The sequence below is a fragment of the Geotrypetes seraphini genome, chromosome 1 (assembly GCF_902459505.1).
Source record: "Geotrypetes seraphini chromosome 1, aGeoSer1.1, whole genome shotgun sequence".
In the NCBI taxonomy this organism is placed as follows: Eukaryota; Metazoa; Chordata; class Amphibia; order Gymnophiona; family Dermophiidae; genus Geotrypetes; species Geotrypetes seraphini.
The window spans coordinates 73,674,858-73,694,488 of record NC_047084.1 but is presented as its reverse complement, the minus strand read 5'-3'; the positions used below and the strand labels follow the sequence as shown (position 1 = coordinate 73,694,488).

The 19,631-nt window shown below is 45.0% G+C and overlaps 1 protein-coding gene across 2 annotated transcripts in view; it reads left to right on the top strand.

The window, feature by feature from the left end:
- SUB1 (SUB1 regulator of transcription) overlaps positions 1-17,665 on the top strand; it is a 55,571-nt gene extending 37,906 nt beyond the window's left edge. For both annotated transcript variants that reach the window (XM_033933347.1, XM_033933341.1), the window contains exons 4-5: positions 827-935; positions 15,980-17,665. In XM_033933347.1, coding sequence (XP_033789238.1) covers positions 827-935; positions 15,980-16,059 — 189 coding nt within the window. In that variant the 3' untranslated portion in view covers positions 16,060-17,665. The remainder of the gene's footprint in view (positions 1-826; positions 936-15,979) is intronic.
- Positions 17,666-19,631: the final 1,966 nt, after the last annotated feature.

Below are 19,631 nucleotides of genomic sequence, written 5' to 3'. Positions count from 1 at the left end.
GAATTAATTGCTGCTTTTTATGGGGGGATGGGCGGGGACGGAGGGAATTCTGGCGAGGACGGGTGGGACTTCTGTCTCCGTGCAACTCTCTAGTTGAAGTAGGAGGATCACAGAAAAATCCAGATTGGATTCCTTCTGCATATGACTCGCAGTCATGGGGAAATAACTCACTTGTCCAGAATGACACACCAATCTGCAGGAAAAGATAATATTTAGATAAGGACAATGATTTCTTTTTCTACCATGTCTAATCCCTGACACAGGCATTGTGCTGAAAATTGACCCTGTTGGGTCAGCATAATAAAGACTTGTCATTTGGATTAGAGAATGACACGGAGATGGTGAGATGTGGCTGTTGGATGCACAATCGCACTGAGGATGGCACGGAGGCAGCTCACGGCAGATACTTCACTGCAGGGGCAAGGCCATTCACACCCTCCCCCTCCCCTTGCGGGTAACCGTCGCAGTGTCACTCTCTAATTTGGATCTTTGGTCCACGTCTCCGTTTGTTCAGCCATCTCTACTTTGTTTTTTTCCTTGGGATATATATGGAGATGCTGCTTTTTATGGTGGAATTTGTGGAATGGCCTGGTGGATGTTGTGGAGACACTGGTATCTGAATTCAAGAAAGCTTGGGAGCAAGTACATGGGATGTCTAAGGGAGAGGAAAGGATAATGATAGTAGGGTGGGCCATATGATCTTTATCTGCATTAATTTTTTCTGTTTCTATCTTGTCTCGAGCACAGTGGAGATCATAAGATGTTTTGAAAATGTCCTGTGATTTTTGTAAAAAATTAAATTTTGTTTTTCTTATTTCATTGGCAGATTGGGAAAATGAGATATGTTAGTGTTCGAGATTTCAAAGGCAAAGTTCTAATTGACATCAGAGAATACTGGATTGATGCAGAGGGAGACATGAAACCAGGAAGAAAAGGTGCTTTTGCTTCTATAGGGGTTTTACAGATAAATCAATTTGCATGATAAAATCTTTCAATTCATTTTTTCAGAATTTACTATTCTGGTTTTCTTGATGCCTTTATTAGATGTAATATGCCAAATCATGTGATACTTGACTTAAATAATTAAGATAAAACTATAATGTGTTAAATTTCAAAGCACTGTATCAGAGTTTCAAAAAGCTAAATAGCTTTATGATAAACTTCTCTGTAATCAGCAGCAGACGAATCCAGACGCATGGGTTAAGTCCATTCACTAAGAGGCAGAGGTAGAGAGCAACAAATTGTGATCCATGACCTTGAATGATATGCTCTGTGATCTGTTAGTATTCTCTGTCTCTAGTGGGTGGATGGATAGTTTTCCTCATATAACTGGGTCCCAAGATGATTCTCCATTTAGGTTGAGCCTGGGGGTGGGGGTGGGGTAGGCTTACTGAGTGCCTAGGCAAATATACCTAGGAGAGCGAGGTCAGTGCTCCTCCTGATTCTTTCCTCCCTTTAGTTCAGTAGTCTCAAACTCAAGGCCTGGAGGCCAAATGCGGCGCACCAGGTACTATTTTGCAGCCCGCAGCCTGTATTAGTGCTGCTCGCTCTTTGCAACGTCCTTCGACTTCCCCCCCTGGCCTCCTGGAAGTTTGCGTCAGAGGAGAAGCTTCTGCCCACACACAAGCAACTGCAGGCAGGCAGGCTTCGCTTTCTTCAGTAAGTTTCTTTACTAAAGCGCCGCAAAGGTAAGAGGGAGGGAGGGAGATAGATTTGACCATAGGGAGGGAGGGGGTCACTGCGATTGGTGACCACACGCCATCCCTCCCTTAACTGCGGGGACAAGGACATTCACCGCTCCACGGAGGAGGAAGAATGACTCTTCGACTTGGAGACATGCTTCTTGGGTAGCTTGATAACTACTGCTAGTACCTGACCTGAAGGAGGCAGCGAGGCAAGCATCTCATCAGGAGAAGACTTAGCAGATTTACTCGGACCCGCCGAACGAGGATGGCTTGATTAAAGTTGAAGTTGAAGGAGAAGGCGGAACCCCTGTGTACTTGACTGGATAAACATGTGGGTTCACTTCGAGGAAGTGCTTAGAGGGGTGGGTTATCCTAGTGGGCAAACTTGTTGGGCCGTCGGCCCTTTTCTGCCATCATTCTCTGTTTCTATGAGGCTGGGGCAAGTGGATCCATACCTCCTAAGAGTTTTTCCACCTGAATTCAACAACATTTGCAGGCACGAGGTTGAAGGGTAGTGCAGTGGGCACACGATTCTAGACGATGGTCAGGTCACAAACACTGAATACACCACCGATGTGGGTCAGTGAGGGAGATCACGCGCTGGCAATGGCTACACTTCTTGAAGCCTGTGACTGGCTGGGACATAAACGGAAAAGTAGCCGCAGCTAGGTTGAAGCCCGCCGGCTGAGGCTGCGAGGCAAGCCCCGATGTGTACCGAAAGAAAAATAAAGTAAGAGGGTGTTTTTGGTTTTTTTTTTAAACGCACAAGAAAAACACAGCGACCCTGAAAAGAAATAAACACGAGCCGCGGTGAGAGAAGACACAAAGTAGAACTGAGTCTAGCGCAGAGCGTCGAAATAGAACTTCTCGGCTCCGCAGAGAACTGAAGAGAGGCGTGCCTTGCACTGGGCAGGAAGGCACTCACGCATGCACGGTGCGGCAGTCGCAGACTTTCTAAAGTTCTGCAAGCAAGTCTGCTTGTGAAGCTGTCCGCATCCGGTCTCCATGGATGACGTCACCCACATGTGAGAATATGCTGCCTGCTTGACCTGGGATAATATTTATTACTTAATAAAATAGCTGTTTGGCCCACTTCAGGCCTCTCCCCTCTCCTTTTCTTTTTTTTTTTGGGGGGGGAATACCATTTATCTGGTCCTACTCATTATCGAGTTGACCACATCCAACCAGTTTGGCATAATATGACCTTCTAATTTCTGTGGTGTTCAGTTTATATTGTTTCAGCTGAGATTTCCTGATCTCTAGGTTCTTCTCCCCCCCCCCCCCCCCAACTATAGAATCTATAAAGTTTGCTTTTTGGGCCCAATTCTGGACACCTAAATCGGTAGGTGCTGCCCGATTCATGATTCGAATCGATTCACCGATTCATTTCGGGTGAATCGATTTGGATCGATTTACCCCGCCAAAAAATCGACCTCCCGATTCGTTCACTGACCCTCCCCACTCGCCCTCTAAAGCGGGAGCGGCAGCGCTGACTTTTGCTGGCATGCCGCTCCTGCTTTAGGGCGAGTGGGGAGGGTCAGTCGGGAAGTGGCTTACCCGCTGGCCTCCTCCTGCTGTGCTGTCCGTCTTCCCCACTGGTCTCCCGGAATCAGTCTTCCTATTTTCAGCAGCCTGCAATAAGATTGCTGGCGCTAGCGATCTTTGCAAGCTGCTGTATGGCTTCGGAGCATCTTCTCTCTGCAGTGGTCCTGCCCCTTCTCTGATGCCGTACAGCAGCTTGCAAAGATCGCTAGCGCCAGCGATCTTATTGCAGGCTGCTGAAGTTAGGAAGATTGATTCCGGGAGTCCAGGGGGAACACGCAGGCCTTCCGGAGGAGGGGGGTGTAGTCCTTTGGGGAGGTGTGCTGCCTTCTGGGGGGGGGGGGGTGCTGCCTTCCGGGGGAGGTGGCTACAGGCCTTCAGAGGAGATAGGCAGGCAGGCCTTCGGGGGAAATGCAGACCTTCGGGGGGGGGGGGATGCAGGCCTTCAAAGGGGAGGGACAGGCAGGCAGGCCTTCAAAGTGGGGGATAAGCAGGCAGGCCTTCAAAGGGGGGCACGGGGGGGGATGCAGGCCTTCAAAGGGGGGAACAGGCCTTCAGGGGGAACAGGCAGGCCTTCGGGGGGAATGCAGGCTTTCAAAGGGGACAGGCAGGCAGGCCTTCGGGGGGGATGCAGGCTTTCAAAGGGGACAGGCAGGCAGGCCGGCCTTCGGGAGGATGCAGGCCTTCAAAGGCTGGGACAGGCCTTCAGGGAGAACAGACAGGCCTTCGGGGGGGGGGGGATGCAGGCCTTCAAAGGCGGGGATAGGCAGGCAGGCCTTCGGGTGGATGCACCGATGCAGGCCTTGAAAGGGGGGGACATGCAGGCAGGCAGGTCTTCGGGGGGGATGTAGACCTTCGAGGGGGGGACAGGCCTTCAGGGGGAGGTGCAGGCCTTCAAGGGAGGGACAGACAGACCAGGGGAGGGGTGCCCTGGTGTAGAAGTACACGGATGGAGGGAGGGAAAGGGGGGTTCAAAGAGACGTGCATATGACGAACTTTGGGGGGGAAGAAATAATGGGTCTGAAAATAGAGGAGAGGAAGAGAGATGATGGACAATGGGATTTAGGGAGGGAAGGAACAGAAAGAGAGAGAAATTGGACACAAGGGATGGTGTGGAGGGGGGATAGAGATACTGGATAGGAGGGTAGTTGGGAAAAGAAAGGGAGAGATGGTGGACCCTGGGGTGGTGGGGAAGGAGAGAGAGATGCTGGATGAAAGGGTAGTTAAGAAAAGGTGAATCTGTGGATGGAGACGAAAAAAAAAAGAAAGATGCCAAACCTCCGGGGGAGGGAAGGGAAATGGAAGGGGAGGACAGAGATGGCAGATGGATGGTTAGAACGGAGAAAGAAGAAAGAAGGAGATCCTGGCAAGCAAGTTATCAGAAGACAACCAGAGCCTGGGACCAACAAGATTTGAATGACCAGACAACAATAAGGTAGAAAAACTAATTATATTTTCCCTTTTGTGATTACAAATGTCAGATTTGAAACGTGTATCCTGTCAGAGCTGGTGTTAGACCGCAAACGTGAGCTAGGATTTAAGAGAGAAGAAAAGTCTTTTTTGTTTATTTTGTTTACACCACAGCACCAGTGTGGTTAGGATAAGGCAAAGGGGGTGAAGAGACTATAAAATAAACCCACCAGGATGTTTGAAAAAAACACCCAGTTGGGTAGGAAAATCAAACTGAATCGAAAAACCAATTCAGTAAGCTGAATCGAATCGAATCAAAATTTTTTTTCCTGAATTTGGGCAGCACTAGTGCCTATCACATGCCAATCAAATTTAAATGCCATTTGTAGAATTGTTGCCTAATGGCATCTAAATAGTTATCCTCACAAACGTATAGTATGAATTAAAGAGTGAATAAACCACAATACACTTATGGTGAGTAAGACCTGGGGTGTCAGATATGACCAGTTTAAGCAAGAACGCTTCCACGGTCTGTCAATTCTTCATACATCCCCATTCATCATAATAATATGCTTTTTATAGAAAAATTTTTTTAAAAATTGTTTTTTCTTTGTCATATTTTATCAGTGCTACTATCTAAGGTTTTAAAGATAGAGGGGAGTATTGAATTGCATGGAACACTGGAATATACGATATGTTCCTTCATTACCTATAATGGATTGAAGATACAGCCTTTTAAAGATAAGTTCTTTAAAACCTTAGATAGTAGCACTGATAAAATATGACAAAGAAAAAACAATTTTAAAAAAAATTTTTCTATAAAAAGCATATTATTATGATGAATGGGGATGTATGAAGAATTGACAGACCGTGGAAGCGTTCTTGCTTAAACTGGTCATATCTGACACCCCAGGTCTCACTCACCATAAGTGTATTGTGATCTAAATAGTTAGACATCAAAAAGCAAACAACTTAGGTGCCGGTATATTAGGCTAGGGTTTTTCTGGCCTAAAATACCGGCACTTAACATTTTCCATACCCAAACACTACCCACTTTTCCTGTAGGCACCGTGTTGAATTCCGTGCAGAATATTAATTGATTTTTTAAATTGGTTTTTAGGTTCAAACAATTTTATTGATGCAAACAACAGCGAAAGCAATACAAAGGCACACAAATGGTACATAGTACAAACAATGATGCATCATAGACAACATTATATCAAACATGTACAGTATAAGAGTAACAACAACAAACCCCCCCACCACCACCTTCTACTCTACTCAGGGCAAGTGAGGCCAGGTGACAGAAAGGTACTCCAGGGCCCTGGACTCTGATGAGCCCCGAAGAAGCCACACCTCCCCCCTCCCCCACCAATCCCCCAAAAACATACCTGTATCTATTAAATTGGTTTTTAATGGCATTTTCAATTACAACACCAATTAAATGTTGAGTTCCGTGTTGAATTCATTTATAGAGTCAGAATCTGTGTGCATCAATACCTTGGATCTTTGTTTCTCTTTCTCCCCCACCCCTAATCTCTTTTCCTTCTTGAAGGATACTACTGAAACAGGATATTTAGGGTGTCCCAATAGAGAGGTTTCAATAATGGTGAAAGAAAGCCAGGAGGGTTTAAGAGGAAGGCAGAGTAAAAGACTCAAATTTTCCCTGTCTTCTCAGCAACCTGTAGTTAGAAGGAAAAAAACCACAATTTGAAGTGTCTGTATTCAAATGTTAGAATACTGAATACTAATAGGAGTATATAGAAAAATATCAAATATGCTCTTCAATTAATATTAATCTCTATACCAGCATATTATTTCTATAAATAATTGGTTTAAAATAGAGAATTCAATAAATTATTCTTATAATGAAAAGTGCTCAGTGCCCTTTGTTTCCTGCATAATTGAAACTGCTAAGAGAACAAATATGGAACCATCATTCCACCTTTCCGTCCCATCAGATGTACAATCTTGTGCTGGATGTTTCTATAACAGCACACAACACTGGTAGTATATTCCGTGTGAATTTATAATTTCATAACATTTATCTGTTGTATCTTGATGAAGCTAATAGTTTTGAAGAATGTGGCTTCTAAGCGGTCCAGCAGGATATGTGTGTGTTTTGTTTTTTGTTTTTTTAAATTATTTTCTTTTGCTTCTAAATGATGCATGCTGAAAGTGGCTCGTGCTCTTATAAAGTGCAAGGAGACAGTCAGCATGGGTTCAGCCGAGGGTGATCTTGCCTCACCAATTTGCTTGATTTCTTTGAAGGTGTGACTAAACATGAGTAAAGGTGAGGCAGTTGATGTATTGTAGTGTATCTAGATTTTCAGAAAGCTTTTGACAGAGTTCCTCATGAGAGTCATGGAATAGGTGGCAAAGTTCAGTTGTGGATTAGGAATTGGTTATCGGATAGAAAACAGAGGGTAGGGTTAAATGGTCATTTTTATCAATGGAGGAGAGTAAACAGTGGAGTGCCGCAGGGATCTGTACTGGGACTTTTGCTATTTTATTTGTTTATAAATGATCTGGAAATTGAAACGATGAATGAAGTGATTAAATTTGCAGATGACACCAAACTGTTCAAAGTTGTTAAAACATGTGGATTGTAACAAATTGCATACAGATCTTAGGAAATTGGAAGACTGAGTCCAAGTGGCAGATAAAATTTAATGTGGACAAATGCAAAGTGATGCACATTAGGAAGAATAACCCAAATCACAGTAACTGGATGCTAGGGTCCACCTTGGGGGTTAGCACCCAAGAAAAAGATCTGGGTGTCATTGTAGACAATATAATGAAATCGTCCGCCCAATGTGCGGCGTCCAAAAAAGCAAACGATGCTAGGAATTATTTAAAAAGAGATGGTTAACGAGACTAAGAATGTTATAATGCCTCTATCGCTCCATGGTGTGACCACACTTGGAGCATTGCGTTCAGTTCTGGTCTCATTATCTCAAGAAAGATATAGTGGCACTATAAGAAGTTCAAAGAAGAGCGACCAAAATGATAAAGGAGATGGAGTTGGGAATAATTTTTCATAATATGTTATATAATATGTGTATTGAAAATGTGATAAAGGATGGGTGGTTGGGGGGGGGTATTGCATCACTAGATCTTTATGTGGTAGATATTAATGTGCTATTGTGAAATAATTTGTATAATATATTCTTTTGTGCACTTGCTGTTCAATTTGAAAATGAATAAAGAATTTTTAAAAAAAAGATAAAGGGGATGGAACTCCTCTCGTATGAGGAAAGACTAAAAAGGTTAGTGCTCTTCAGCTTGGAAATGCTTGAAATCTACAAAATCCTGAGTGGAGTAGAATGGGTACAAGTGGATGCAATTTTTGACATTCCATGAATTTGCAGAGAAATACTTTTAAAACCAATAGGAGGAAATATTTTTTCACTCGGCGAATAGATAAGCTCTGGAACGCATTGCCAGAAGTTGTGGTAAGAGTGGGTAGCATAGCTGGTTTTAAGAAAGGTTTGGACAGTTTCCTGGAGGAAAAGTCCATAGTCTGTTATTGAGAAATACATGGGGAAGACCACTGCTTGCCCTGGACTGGTAACATGGAATGTTGCTAGTCTCTTGGATTTTTTGACAAGCCTTTATATAGAGTACCATCTGATTGGGTTTAGCACTCAGTTTTGGAGGGTCCCTAATTGGGGGCGCATCCTTTACTTATAGCACTGTTGTTATCGTTCAGGTTACTAATGTTTGATTCAATTATGTTTACTTGTTGCTGTTTTGCATTTCTAGTTGTGAGCAGAATACACTTGTGTCCCTGTTCCCTCTCTTGTTGTCAATCTTCTACAGATGTTCCTGGCTGCTTTGCTACTGACTGACTGTAGAACCAGTGACAGTGATGAGATATGAGGGGGAGGCTTTAAGTCTCTCTGAAGTTTGAGGCTTCCTATAAAGTTCTGGCGGGTGGATGGAAATAACCCTCTGCTTCCAGAATAAAGTGTGGACTTACAAGAAAGAAGAATCTCCTTGTTTCTTCTTTAAATTTGAATTTCAAAAATACAGCAAGAGAATCCAGATTGGCTCAATCCCTGAGCAGTCCATATTTTTGAACTTGTACTGTATGTATAAGATCCTTAGGTTTCATTTTATGGCTTCTAGTGCACTCTCTAACAATTTTGGTTACACTTCTTTTTTTAAGACCACCTGTAGCCTAACTGCCTTTTTTATGTACTGTATAATATTCAGAACTCAACTTGGTATTTAAGATGCAATTTAACCTACATCCATCTGTTTGATATTGATAAATCTTGCACTGTAACTATGGCAAATTGTAACCAGTAAACTGTATGCTATGTATGTAAACTGTATGCCAGGGGAAAACACTGAAAAAGAAACCAGAGGCGAAAAAGAAGCCACGCTGCTACCCCCTCTGACTCCCACTCCCTGTGCCCGCCGAAGAAGCTAGGAAGCTTAGAATTTTGAGACGAGGCCATGAGGTCTAGTTCCAGGAGATCTCACTTCCATAAAAAGAGCTGGAACGCCTGAGCCAAAATTCTCAATATCCAGGATGTAGAAGATTTCACTAGTACTAACCTTTACACTTTCTAGAGTGTACACAACTCTGTACACTGTAACATACAATAAATGGGCCATGCACAGATTTCACAGAGAGAAAGTTTATCCAAACTCTTTTGCTGACCCATAAAATGATCTGCCAACAGAAGAGGAAGATGAGGGTCCACCCATTGAAATAGAACCACAACTTTACCCGCCAACTGAGTACATCACCTACTGCCCAGGCTGTAGAGAAATACCCCCTTCCTTAGCGCAGCAGCAGATGAATCCAGAGACTAGTGGGATAACTCACATCGACCAGCAGGTGGAGATAGAGAAACTGATTTACAGGTGGTCTTATAGACTGGCATTCCTCCTGTCCATCCAGTATGCTCTATCTCCCAGCAGGGTTAGTAGCTATCCATCTAGCTCCTGGATTCTGGCTGTGCCGGGTGAATTTTCGATAAATTTTCATTTCTTCTGTTGAGAATTTTTCTCTTCAGAGAGAAAGGGGTGTCTGGCTGGGCGGTGCCAGCTTTGGGAGCTACACCTGGGCCCACCCAGGTCCCTTCTCCACCCTCCCCTCCAGTGGATTGAGGGGTTTCCTTTGGGCTCTGCTTTTTTTCTTCTTTCCAGTTAAAAAAAAAAAAAAGATTTAAACAGAGCCTCACTGTGCTGTGCTGTGCCTTCGATCAGCTTACAGTTTGCAACTGCCAGCCTTAACTTGTTTGATATTGTGCTAGGTGGAAGGTTTGGGTGAGTAGAAAAGTTACTGGTTTGTGTGTGTTTGGACGCAGTTTGGCGGATTCCTGGTGGTTTTTTGGGGCAGCATTGTTTGTTTGGCGGGCTTCCTCCATTAAAAAAAAAAAAAAAAATGGGGGCTGAGGCGGTTAAACGGTGTTCACGCTGTGGGAAGCGCAAATCACCGTCAGGGCTGTGCTCCGCCAGTTGTGCTGGCGCGCCGGTCCTAGATGCGATGCTCCCGGCCAGTGATTTTGAGTTTTCCCGCTCTGGGGAGGCGCGCTCGAGCTCCTCTTCCCTTGCAGTCGAGTCGGCCACACTTCAGGGCGCGTCTGTGTCTGAAGGGAGTTCGGCGGCTGTCGGAGCGTCGGGAGCTCTGGGGGAAGTGAGGTTCTGCTCCACTGCGCGGTGCAGGCCGGGCCGGCGGGATTTGGGCAGGGCTCATTTTCCCCAGAATTTATAATGTTGATGCACCGTGCCTTCCTCTTACAGGGCTCTCAACCTGCTCAGGCTGCGTTTTTGAATGTTCCTTTGCTGCCTACTCTGCTTCTACTGCTTCTATTTCTGCTCCTGCTCCTACTGCCAATGTTTCCCCTCCAGTGCAGTCTCAGGCGGCGAAGCGTCGCAGACTTGCGCCCGCGGATGAGGGGGACCCTGCCTCGGTCTCCCCCTTGTCTCTGTCTCTTCCAGAGTCGTTGGAGGAAGGTGAGGTGACGGAATGGGACGCGGAGGAGCCGATTGGTAGGGACGTGGATGATCCTTCCGCGCTCCGTCTTTTTCACAGGGAAAAACTTTCCTCTAATTTCTAAGGTTTTGCAGGGGTTGCACATCTCGCAGGAGGATCCGCAGGTTTCTGGGTCCGCGAACCCCCTTATGGCAGGGTCCTTTCTGGTGCATGAAGCCATGCAGGAGCTTATTGCGACACAATGGGACACGCCTGAGGCCAGTCTGTGGGTGTCAAAAGCCATGCGACAGTTGTACCCTATTGCTCCGAATGAACTGGAGAAATTTAAGCTGCCTAGGGTTGACTCGTTGGTGGCCACTGTCACTGTCAAAAAAGACTACCTTGCCTGTTGAAGGGGGTGTTGCGCTGAAGGATGTCCAAGATAGGAAGATTGAATCTTCGCTTAAAATGTCCAGAGTGTAGTCTTAAGCTTGTCCTTGGAGGGTTGTCCTTTTAGCCTTTGTCCAATGCTACTCTGAAGGATGTCACGTTGAAAACGGTGTTTTTGGTGGCCATGGCGTCGGCCAGAAGAGTGTCGGAGTTACAGGCTTTATCTTGCCGGGATCCTTTCTTGCGCATTTCGGATGCTGGTGTGTCTGTTCGGACAGTGCCGTCCTTTCTGCCGAAGGTGGTTTCTTCCTTTCATGTGAACCAGTGTTTGTTCCTACCGGCCTTTCGGCAGGAGGATTGGGGGGAGCGCTTTTCTTCCTTGCGTTTCCTTGATGTGCGCAGAGTTCTTCATTATTTGCAGGTTACAAATGACTTTCGTCGGTCAGATCACCTCTTTGTGTTGTTCGCGGGCCAGAACAAAGGTATGGCTGCATCTAAGGCTTCCATTGCTCATTGGGTCAAAGAGACGATTGCTTCAGCGTACTTGATGGCAGGGAAGCGGTTGCCGTAACAGCTTCGTGCCCATTCGACTCGCGGGACGGCTGCGTCTTGGGCGGAGTCCGGGGGTCTTGCCTTGGAGGAGATTTGTCGTGCGGCTACTTGGTCTTCTGGGAATACCTTTTCGAAGCATTACCGGTTGGATGTGGCAGCCCGTGCGGAGGCTAGTTTTGGCGCTTCGGTTATTGTGGAGGCGGCGTTGGCTTCCCACCCTGTTTGAGTTTTGCTTTGCTACATCCCACTAGTCTCTGGATTCATCTGTTGCTGCGCTAAGGAAGGAAAAATTATGTTCTAACCTGTTAATTTTCTTTCCTTTAGAAGCAGCAGATGAATCCAGAGCCCCACCCTTTCTGCAGATGGTCTGTTGTTTTTCTGTGTTGCGCAATTCAGTTGTGTTGTGGTTGGTAGTTGTATTCTGTATTTTACTCTTTATTCTTCGTTGCTGGAAAGAACTTTTTTATGAATGCTCATTTTTCCTATTCCTGGATGCTTGGGCAAGGAGCGTTACTGGATGGACAGGAGGAATGCCAGTCTATAAGACCACCTGTAAATCAGTTTCTCTATCTCCACCTGCTGGTCGATGTGAGCTATCCCACTAGTCTCTGGATTCATCTGCTGCTTCTAAAGGAAAGAAAATTAACAGGTTAGAACATAATTTTTCCATCATAATACTGACTGAAAAGACCTTCAGCGTCATTCCGGAAGAATGGTCTGAAGCTCCAGAAACGGTAGCCTGACCATGCTCCAGAGTAGAAGAATGAACAATTACTGAGTTGCCTCTTAAGACCAGACTCCTGGAGCTGAGGATGGAAGGCACCGAGCCCCCCCCAACCCGACAGCCCGGGATTATTGGTGGCCATGAGCTAGTCCAGCAAAGACCGAGGCATGCCTTTGAAAATAGAAATCTCGCCGAGCCATCCAAATCATACAGAGCGATGCTTGAGGAGCCTACCAAATAATTGGAGCCCTGAGATACCGGGAACCACCGGAACAAAAGCGACTGCTGTAGTGTTATAATGGGAAAGTTAGCCGAAGTTCCCAGTGGAGTCAGCAATATGGATCCTAGAACTTGTACAGAATCCCATACTCTTGGTCATGGTGACCGAAGAAGAATGCAAACCTGAGACTGACCCATCGCCCTAGTCTCTGGGAAGAAACACATTTCTCTCCTATATGAATAAAAACATCTCCTCGATATACCTATAAATAGTACAGGAGAAAAGAGCGCTGTTCAAATTCGAAGATTCACATCCAAAGAACTAAGGAAAAGAAACCACCCTTTTCGTGTCAGTCAAATGGCCTGACTGGAAGACGTTCGAATCAAGCAGTCAGTCAAGAAGAAATTAGGTGAATCACCTGGTAGCGCCAAAACTGTACCACTGCCCACATTTTCTAAAATGTTCGTGAAGCCTTGGGTAGGTGAAATGGCATGTGCCAAAACCGAAAGCGCTGCTCCAAGAGAGGCAAGCAAACCTAGTGCAGATTCGGAGTCCATAGTGAAAATGTAAATATTCTCCCAGTTTTTCTGCAGAGTTGTGTAACCCTGAGAAACTAATTCAGCAGAATGGGATCCAGCCTGCCCAATACCCCCGTTTTGGGCACCATGCAGTAAGTGGAACAACGTCCCTTAGTTCCTGAAGAACTACAAGAACTGCCTTGAGGACCAGTAACACTTAAAAGGGAAACACAAAACATAGAGACTCCAAGAATGAACCAGAAACCTGAGGAGCATGCAAAGTTGCAAGCATCCTGAAAAATGTTCACAGCCCCCTGACCTGACATTATAGCGTCTTCTCCCTCATGAGAAAGCCTGAAGAGTCATTGGAAGAAGGCAAGATCCCCTCAGAATGAAGTGCAGAAGGTCAGGGAACGGCAGGATGAGAACTGTAGGATCTGTAAGAAGAAAGAAATTCTCCTAGGAAAAATCAAGTTTTGCAATGTAAATAGGAGTATACTGGAACCATGAAAACAGTACTAACTCCATGCAACATGAGCGAAATACGTATGTCCTTTAAAGTGAATGCGTACTAGACTCAATCAAGATGCTGCATCTATCACCCCGTGGAAAACAACAGCATCCTAACAGGTATCAGACAAAGCTCACATTGCTAATGAGAGCTTCAGGGATGAGGCTAACTGCCACATAGCGCGCGCTCCTCCTCGGGTTTGATAGAATAGGTAACTGGCTCCTGGTTAGAAGGAGCTTCACAGCCCTTCCTGTCTGGTTGGGGGGTCCGTCTAGCATGTGCCATGAGAAGATGGCGACAGGAGAAACCAGCATGATAAGCATGGAAATCTGAAGTCCAGGCCCTCTCAGAAATAGTGAAAGAAAGTCCTGGCTGCAGGAAGATGCGAAGTGTCATTATGCCCATAGAGACGGCCCGAACTTGGAAACTGTTAGTACTACCTTTAGGCATATATATCCTATGCCATTACTAGACACATGTAGCGCAGCTCAGAGGCCCAAATAAGGACAGTTACCAACAGACAAAGGCTCAATCTGCAGGGACCCCAAGAGACAATGAGATACCCGTGTGAAATACAGGGCACTATCTTACTGCTGATCTCACTGCGCCGTGAGTTGCCATATGTCGGCTCAGTCCGGAGACAAACCGAGACTGGGTGACCTAGCACATGTCAGAGTCTGTCTGGTAATCCCCTTGAGTGCTAACCCCAGAGTCCAATTAAACTAGCAGCTTCCTTCAAGGGAATACAGCAGGAACACAGACATAGACAAATCTGCCCAAGCTTTTCCCAAAGCAGGTGAAACACGTACAACTTGTCTGAACCGGAAAGGAGAGAAGCCGCGGCATACCCTGACCAAAGTCAGCTGTAAATAAACTACCGGAATGCTACAGCACTCCTGCCATCGCTGGAGACCCAAGCGTACGCCTGATTCTCGCTGACACGTGGCTGCTGCATCAACGCTCCTAGAAACAGTCGGATTCAAGCCCCGCAAAATTTACCCTGCCGCGGCCTGCATAGAAAGACAATCAGACTCTGAGAATAACCACAAGAACGGTGCGGTGCTTCCCACAGCACCGGAAAAAACATGTCCCATCTCATGTGCGCTGCTATAAACCGGCACCTGCACAATCAGCTGCACATGGCCATGACAAACACCTACGAAAAAGAGCCTCAGAATAAACAGGACCACTACTGCTGCACTGAAACCCAATGAGGAGAACAAGTGCGAGCATGAAATCATACTGCTACTGCCGCGCTGTAACCAACAAGGAAACCAAGCGCGTGCATGCAAAGAGCGGGAAAGTCCCGGCTCCCTCAACGGATTTCTAGTCATAAAACTTAGCCTCAATAAAATATCCATTCCTTAAACATATGTTGACCGAACCCACAGTACTAAGACTCCCAAACAGAACCTGAAGCTCAAACAACAGTAAAAAAACACATACATACTCACAAGCTTGTTGTTAGGGCTGGTTGAAGCCAGTTAGAGCTGGATGTGCAGCACTAACAGAGCAGAATGTAGCAACTGTGGTCTCCTTTTTTTTTTTTTTTAAACAGAGAAGGGAAAGAAGAAAAAATTGAGACCCAGTCAGACCCTCTAGCAATGGAGGGAGGGTGAGGCAGGGACCTGGGGGGCCCAGGTGTAACCCCTAAAGCCGACACCATTCAGCCAGACACCCCTGTCTCACTGCAGAGAAAATCTCAACAGGAGAAATAGCATTGCCAGCTCACTGAAGAGAAACCTCAACAGGAGAAATAGAATGGCAGTCTCACTGAAGAGAAACCTCAACAGGAGAAAATAAACTTCCAGTCAGAGCCAGAATCCAGGAGCTATTCAAATAGCGACCATCACCTGCTGGGAGATAGAGCATACTGGAGGTACAGGAGGAGTGCCAGCCAATAGGACTACCTGTTAATCAGTTTCTCTATCTCCGCATGCTGATAGATGGTCTCTGGATTCATCTGCTGCGTCTAAAGGAAAGAAAATTAACAGGTAAGAACATAATTTTTCCATCTTGCACTGTAACTATGGCAAATTGTAACTAGTAAACTGTATGATATGTATGTCAACCTGTAACCTATCCTGAGTTCTTTGGGGAGAATGGGATAGAAAGCTAATTAAATACATTGCAGTTTATTACTCATCCCAAGGTTAGTCTTCAGATCTGTGCACATTGACTCCCTTGGTACATATTGCTTCTGCAGATTCTTGCACCTTAGGTACAGGATTCTGCATTTCTTGGTATTAAATCTTAATTGCTAAGCACCCTAACCACTCTCCAAGCTTTCTTGGATCATTTCTCATTATTCCCTTAATAGAGTCCACAATAAAACCCTTTTCTCTCTGCTGTACTAAAATTATATTGTTTAGTATCTTTGTTAATAAATTAAGCTAACCTTTATAGTTATAGCTGTAATTCGCTGGAAGATACAGTTGTATAAAATGATCAGTTGTCATCTTATATTTACAAATAATCTTTTCTCTGTCTTACAGGCATTGCCTTAAACCCTGAGCAATGGAACCAATTGAAGGAACAGATTTCTGACATTGATGATGCAATAAGGAAACTGTAGAGTCCGCCAGAGCAGAAATTTCTTGCTTTAGTTGTTTTAAGTAGTCTTTATACATTTTGTTTTTCTAAAATTTCTCTTCCAAGCTATTGTACATTTGGATTGTAGAGCAATTTGTAAAATGAGCCATTTTTTATGTATATTAAAAGTGTATACTAAGTGAAGTTACTATGTGTATACTTTTGATTAAGAATTAAAAAGCCATGCCTTCCCAAGCCAGCTTTCCCTTTTGTATACAATGGATATAATTCAAGTAATCTCACGTAGCCATTTACCTTGTAAGTGCTGGCGGATAGTAAAGCCAACAGAACATTTTTCTAGAACCCATCTGCTGCTCTTAATTCAAATGTGCGTTGTTATATTGGCACTGAATTTGGTACCTAGAAATCTCCATTAGTCTAGATCAGGGGTTCTCAAATATGTTCTAGGGACACACCTAGGCCAGTCAGGTTTTCAGAATTCCCACGGTGAATATGCATTAGAGATATGCTTGCACTACCTCCATCTTATATTCATTGTCGGTATTCTGAAAAACTGGCTGGCTGTATGTTCCAAGAGCTGAGTTGAGAACCCCTGGTATAAATGTATAGGTGGGTTTATCATTTAAGCTTTAATTTTCCCAAACCTACCAAACATTTTCTCGATCCTCTGACTAACTTTTGTTTCTACCATCCTCAAAAGAGATTTTTAGTTGCTAGTGAACATTTTAAGGTAATACCTGTTGGAGGTTGTATATACTGTTTAATTATTGCACTTGTTAAATCTCTGAATTGGTGATATTCAACCTGCGTTATCCTATACTTTACAAAGTAGGATTTGTAAAGTATAGGATAACACAGTAGAGCTATTGTCAAGTTTAAAAATTAATCACTGAACATAATTTTGAAAGTGCTCACTGAATGCGAGAGGTTGAGTACCACTGCATCTGAGAGATGATTTTGTAACATAGGTATGTAATTTTATTTTCATTTGCAGTTATTCACATAAATATATCACTGATAGGTTGTGATTTGCCCCTTAATTTTCATGTCCCGCTATGATCTGCAAAAGATTATATTAAATGAACACAATTACTGGAGAACAGTGTTGTAATATGGAATAAAATAATTGCTGGTTCCACACTTGGGTTTAGCGTGATATTACTGTAGAAATTAATAATTGTAGTTGGCATGCTATTTTGATCATAATTTAAATGGTGGACAAATTTCCACTCTAAATTGTTTCCTTACTTTGCATTGGCACCAGTTTACTTGGTATGTAATTGTGATGAAAAGTAAAGGGAAAAAGTTTAGGAATTTGTTTTGTAGTTTTTGGGTGTGGGAATGAGTAATAATGCAGGGAAAAGCTGTCTGTGGTGTCCTGATCTTTACTCCCAGTCCTAAGGAATGCCAACAGGTCAGGTTTTCAAGATGTCCCTGATGAATATGCATGAGAGAATTACATACTTACTACCTCCACTGTATGCAAATCTTTAATGTTTTTATTCGGAATATCCTTAAAACCTGGTCCATTGGTAGCCCTTGGACTGAGAGTGAAGACTGAGGTCATAGTGTTAACTGTCAACTGAATGTACAATTAATGATTCTTGATTAAAAATTTTCATATCATATATCAGTGTGTAACAATTGTTAACATATCCACATGCCTCCTTTTTTTTTTTTTCTCTCTCTCTCATTTTCTCTTTCTTGGGAATTTCAGTGTTTATTTACAACAGTAATAAAAATGGCAGAAGTAAAAAAGCATTGCAAAGACTAATTTTTCTGTATAAATTTTGAGATATATTTTGGTGAAATCTAAAGATTTTGTGGCACTACATATTTCTTGTACAATCCCACTCTATTCCTGGACAAGTGGGTTGTGAACATATCCTCGCCAGACAGGCTTATAGGGAGACATAAATATTCAGTCTTCAGCACCTCCTTGTATTTATTTTTATGCTTTTTCGTGGCATTTGCCATGTGCTTCAGTGATCCCTGCGTGGAACGTCTTGGGCTGTGGGAGATTACAGACTTTTGGGAAGTCTGCTTCCAGGGGGGTTGACTGCCTGACATTATGCCACCTGGATAGCCTGCTCCTTTGTTCTGGGGCTCAGGAATCCGTCCCTTGGGCGCTAGTTCACCGCAAGGGAAGTTGTTGGTCAGGCATGGGAGACCAACTCCGCCCCCAACGGCCCTTGCTGCGCTGCTCCACCTTAAAAAAAAAATTAGCTTCCTTCGGCAGCACAGCTCCACTGCTATCGGGAGCTGCCCCAACTCTCCACTCGGCTCCAGCTGCCGCAAGGGAAGGAGTTGGCCAGGTGTGGGAGACCAACTCCGCCCTCAGCGGCCCTTGCTGCACCGCTCCATCTTTAAAAAAAACTGCGTCCTTCAGCAGGGCAGCTACACTGCTAGCAGGAGCTGTCCCAAGTTTCAAGTTTATTAAAAATTTGTTGTAAACGCAATGTCAAATGCTGCAATGTTTATACAAATGTACAGTGTATACGTACAAATAATTATCCCAGGACAAGCAGGCAGCATATTCTCTACATGTGGGTGACATCACCGATGGAGCCCCCTAGCGGACGTTTTCGCAAGCAGACTTGCTCGAAGATCTTCAGGCTTGCGATTGGCCTGCGCATATGCGTGAGCCGCTCCCGCCCTGCCTAGGGCATGCATCTCCTCAGTGTGTCCTCAGTTCTATGTTTTCCGCGGAGCCAGAAGCACTGCTCCTTTGCTTCGCGCGATATCATTGTCTATCTAGCACCGCGGCTTGTTTGGTTAGTTCCTGTTGAGTCGCTGTGCTCGCGTCTTTCATTTAATTTATTTTCATTTTTTCCAGTCCGTATAATTTTGACCGGGTTCCTGGTCTTTCTCTTGCCGCCTGGCCCCACGGGGCCATGGCCGTCTTATTTTCTTATGTCCCGACCTCGTTCTGGCTTTAAAAACTGTACTAAGTGCAATCGTGTTATCTCCATCACCGATCCTCATCGTTGGCGTGTGGAGTGCCTGGGTGCTGAGCATTACGCTGAGTCGTGTCCCCGTTGTATGACTTTGCAACCGTGGGCCCGTCGCCTCAGCGTGGCTAAGATTCTTCAACTCTCTGGCCCCATGGATCCTGCGAGACAGGGCTCGGCCTCGGCGCCCTCGTTGGGTGCCTCGGCCTCGGCCCCTCCTGCTACTCAGGCCTCGGGTAAGTCTCCTCTTTCCTTTTCAGGTGTGCTGGCAAAGAAGCCTACATCGGAGTCTCATGTCAGCGCAGCCTCGTCGGTGTCTTCGAGACATCACTAAGCGTGCTTCCTCACGTAGGGAATACTCTTCCTTGAGGTCGCCCCTGAAGGAGCGCACTGCTGCACCTCCGACTCGCCTACTTATGGTCTCGGTGGCTATGTTCAAGGACATGCTTAAGGCTATTACCACACAGTTTTCCTCAGTGGTGAGCCAATTAGTCCCGACTTCGACGCCTTTGACTTCGGTCTCAACCCAGTCGCAGTCTGACCAGCCTGAGCGTCCCCTCGTCTCTCTAGGCCTCACTCATAAGACTCGTCGGGTTCCCTCGAGTGATTTTTCGTCCCCTGAGTCGCCGGTGACCTTTCGGGG